Below are 3917 nucleotides of genomic sequence, written 5' to 3' on the forward strand. Positions count from 1 at the left end.
TTTCCGAAAGATGTTTTGTATGGGGTTTGTTGTTGTTTGTTTGTTTTGAGAAGGAGTCTCGCTCTGTCGCCCTGGCTGGAGTGCAGTGGTGTGATCTCGGCTCACTGCAACCTCCGCTTCCGGGGTTCAAGCGATTCTCCTGACTCACCAAAGTGCTGGGATTACAGGCCTGAGCCGCTGTGCCCGACCTCCCTTTTTTTTTTTTTTTTTTTTTTGAGATGGAGTTTTGCTCTTCTTGCCCAGGCTGGAGTGCAGTGGCGCGATCTTGGCTAAATGCAACCTCAGCCTCCCCGGTTCAAGTGAGTCTCCTGCCTCAGCCTCCCAAGGAGTTGGGATTACAGGCACACGCCACCACGCCCGGCTAATTTTCGTATTTTTAGTAGAGACGGGGTTTCACCATTTTGGCCAGGCTGGTCTGTAACTCCTGACCCCAGGTGATCCACTCACCTCGGTCTCCCAAAGCACCGGGATTACAGGCGTGAGTCGCCGCATCTGGCCACCTAACTCATTCTTAATACTGGTTTCAGGCAGGGCGCGCATAGCGGCGGGTGCCTGTAATCCCAGCTACTCGGGAGTCTGAGGCAGGAGAATCGTTTGAACCCGGTGGACGGAGTTTGCAGTGAGCTGAGACCACGTCACTTCACTCCAGCCTGGGTGAAAGAGCCAAACTCCGTCTCAAGAAAAAAAAGCAAAGACTGGCTCCAACACATTTGTACAGTTTGCGTAACATTAGTCAGCCAACTTGTTAGACATTCCAAATCTCTTCAACCAGCTACCTTACAAAACCTTTTTAGCGTGACTTGCATACATAGACAGCAGAAATCAATCATTACATTTGTTTCCTAGTCATATACTGCAGCCTCCCACAGAATTCAAGAATTGCCTCTGGCCACTCCTTGTCATACGATGAAATATGTAACAGATTGAGCCCTTGGCCTCCAAGCGGGGCTCCACCGACCCCCTCAGCTTCACTAGGCCCCAGCTCCGAATTGTAGTTCTTAGGCGGGTACTTAATAGGAATTCTGGAAACTGAATGAGCTCATGTTTGCAAAGCCTTTGGCGTAATTCCCGGCACAGAGAAAGCACTCAATGAATGTTAATTATAATTAATGCAAAGCGCCAACGTGCACTCTTTGATTCGCATAGCCTGGGAAACAGTTCGGTTGTCATTACTTTCTTATGGTTAAAGTATTCAAATGATTAAACTATTAATTTGTTTGGTTGAGGAAATGGGCCAACAGGGAAGGCAAAATGTGACTTGTTTTACCTGCGGGGCATTCGTCTTTGGGTCTCTTTATGATAAGAGACAGGACACTTTTCTCTTCAGTTCACATTCCCTGCAGCCGGAAGATGGCTCTAGAATACTTGGCAGTAAGACAGAATGGGCCGGGCGCGGTGGCTCACGCCTGTAATCCCAGCAATTTGGGAGGCCGAGGAGGGGGATCACCTGAGGTCAGGAGTTTGAGACCAGCCTGACCAAATTGGAGAAACCACGTCTCTACTAAAAATACAAAATTAGCCGGGCGTGGTGGCACATGCCAATCCCAGCTACTAGGGAGGCTGGGGCAGGACAATCGCTTGAACCTGGGAGGCGGAGGTTGCGGTGAGCCGAGATCGCGCCATTGCACTCCAGCCTGGACAATAAGAGCGAAACTCCGTCTCAAAAAAAACAAAAAACAAAAAAACGGAGAGATAGAATGACTCAGAAACCAACTGTCTGACTGCCTTTTTGGCAGGCCCTCTGGGCCCGAGAATCCTCCAGCAGCCTCTGGAAGAATTCCGCCAGAGGAAGTCAGTTGTCACGGAAAACCGGAAAACGAGATCTTCCGCCTCACGATGATACGTCATCAAGGAGCGCCGGGAACATCGAAGGATTTTGGGGGAGGAGATTTCCGGCCCCCAGCCCCTCCACGACCTTATAAGGTCTCTTCCCATGATTCTCTCTTTCTCTTCGCCATCTCTTCTCTTCCCGTGTATCCGTCGCCATGAAGTAAGCACGACCCGTGGTTCCCAATCCGCTTACATCCTCGGGCAGAACGCCTCTCTGTCGTCCCTGGCATGGCTGTAGACACCCTCCCTGATGGACTTTCACTTTTTGTTGCAGGGTGGAGCTGTGCAGTTTTAGCGGGTACAAGATCTACCCCGGACACGGGAGGCGCTACGCCAGGACTGACGGGAAGGTAAAAAGCCGCGTCGGCTTAACCTAGCTTCTTGTACTCCGAGGAGGAAAGGCTGGTCTAATTCGGTTTAGACGGGTTCATTCCCCACATCACCACTGACCTATGGAACGCTTCGTGGACGCTCTGTGGACTGGTCGTTAGGACCAGACACCTCTAAGTGAACCAGCGTTGATTACTTACTGTAAGCCAGGTCGGACGTCAGGAGGGGTTTATGTAACTGATGTCCCTGTGTAAGGGAAATAACTGAGGTACCGAGATAATTGGTAGTTTCCCCTTGGAATCCCGGGATGGACAAGAGCAGAATGCTTCCCAGAAGGATGCACCACCCTGTCGTTTGCTATGAGTTTAGATTTCCTGCTCTCGAGAAAAGATTAAACGCAAGCACCTTCATAGTGTTGCACAGTTACCTGCCAGTTACGTGACAGCCTTTTGGTTCTTGTGGGCTTCAGTTTTGTAAAATAAGCCAGAACTGGCATATTGATCTTCTAAGGATTCCAAGCTCATTCAGCCTCTTGTATTTTCTATAAATAGGTAATTCCTTTGAATTTGTCACTCCAGGTTTTCCAGTTTCTTAATGCAAAATGCGAGTCGGCGTTCCTTTCCAAGAGGAATCCTCGGCAGATAAACTGGACTGTCCTCTACAGAAGGAAGCACAAAAAGGGTCAGTCGGTAAGTGGAATACGCCTTGATATTGGGAGCTATCTCTTAAGTTGTCTGAGCTCTCTGAACGTTGGTTTTCTGCTCTGTAAAATTAAATCAGGCTGTATGCGAAAGAGTTCTTAAACTGTAAAGCATCAGCGAAATGCAAAAGATATTGTAAACTGTCTCTATACATCTTAGGCTAGCAGCAACACCAAGTTGAAATTTTAAAGTCAGATAAATAACGTTAAGCACATTTGGGTTATAGGGCAGGTTGGAAAGGCTTAGTTTTCCAGTGGGAGGAAATTGAGAACTTAACCATAATTTGGTTTTGATTGGAGTATTTACAGGATTAGTCCTAACGTAGCCAGTCCACCATACTGGTTCATTCTCAAGACAATGGTTTTTCTGGTCCTTGTTAAGTGTCCTTTTAGCTGGGTTATACATGAGAAAAAGTTTGAGTGCCATGGTGGGACTGGTATTCAGTAGGCTTGGGAATACTTAGCACCTTTTGTATGAAGGACTTTTCTAGGTCTTGTGAGAAATAAATGCCATCAGACATAAAATATGTTGAAAGTTCAGAGGAAGGAGAAACTTAAAAGTGGATATGACACACCTGTTAGGGTGACCATTAAGAAAAAAACAAAACAGGAATTACAGGTGTTGATGAGGATGGGGAGAAATTGGAACCTTTGTGCATTGCTAAATATGTGGCAGCTGTGAAAAACCGTTTGGTGTTTTTCTCAAAAGGGTAAACATAATTATCCCAGCAGTTCCACTTGTAAGTTATACCCCAAAACAGTTGAAAGCGGGGACTCATAACTTGTACATCAGTGTCATAGCAAATCTGGGGTTGGTGGCAGCGGCTGTACTCTAGCTGCTCCTGAGGCCAAGGTGGGAGGATTGTTTGAGGCAACATAGGAGACCTTTAAAAAAAAAAATGTTATTTAGATGGATAATGGTGATAGCTACACAGCGCTATGAATGTACCTAAGGCCACTATACTTTTTTATTGAGACGGGTTCTCTGTTGCCGAGGCTGGAGAGCAGTGGCAGGATCACAGCTCACTCCACCTCAACCTGGGCTTAAGTGATCCTC

General features: G+C 47.3%; 1 protein-coding gene across 2 annotated transcripts in view; it reads left to right on the plus strand.

Annotated features, from left to right (window-relative positions):
- Positions 1-1878: 1878 nt before the first annotated feature.
- The window catches only part of RPL24 (ribosomal protein L24), a 10046-nt gene continuing 8007 nt past the window's right edge, over positions 1879-3917 (plus strand). Inside the window, exons 1-3 of one of the 2 annotated variants that reach the window (XM_011990778.1) lie at positions 1879-1990; positions 2105-2180; positions 2739-2849. In XM_011990778.1, coding sequence (XP_011846168.1) covers positions 1986-1990; positions 2105-2180; positions 2739-2849 — 192 coding nt within the window. In that variant the 5' untranslated portion in view covers positions 1879-1985. The remainder of the gene's footprint in view (positions 1991-2104; positions 2181-2738; positions 2850-3917) is intronic. The other variant, XM_011990777.1, reaches the window with a different exon arrangement.

Source organism: Mandrillus leucophaeus, unplaced genomic scaffold (assembly GCF_000951045.1).
Source record: "Mandrillus leucophaeus isolate KB7577 unplaced genomic scaffold, Mleu.le_1.0 Scaffold382, whole genome shotgun sequence".
NCBI classification, from domain to species: Eukaryota; Metazoa; Chordata; class Mammalia; order Primates; family Cercopithecidae; genus Mandrillus; species Mandrillus leucophaeus.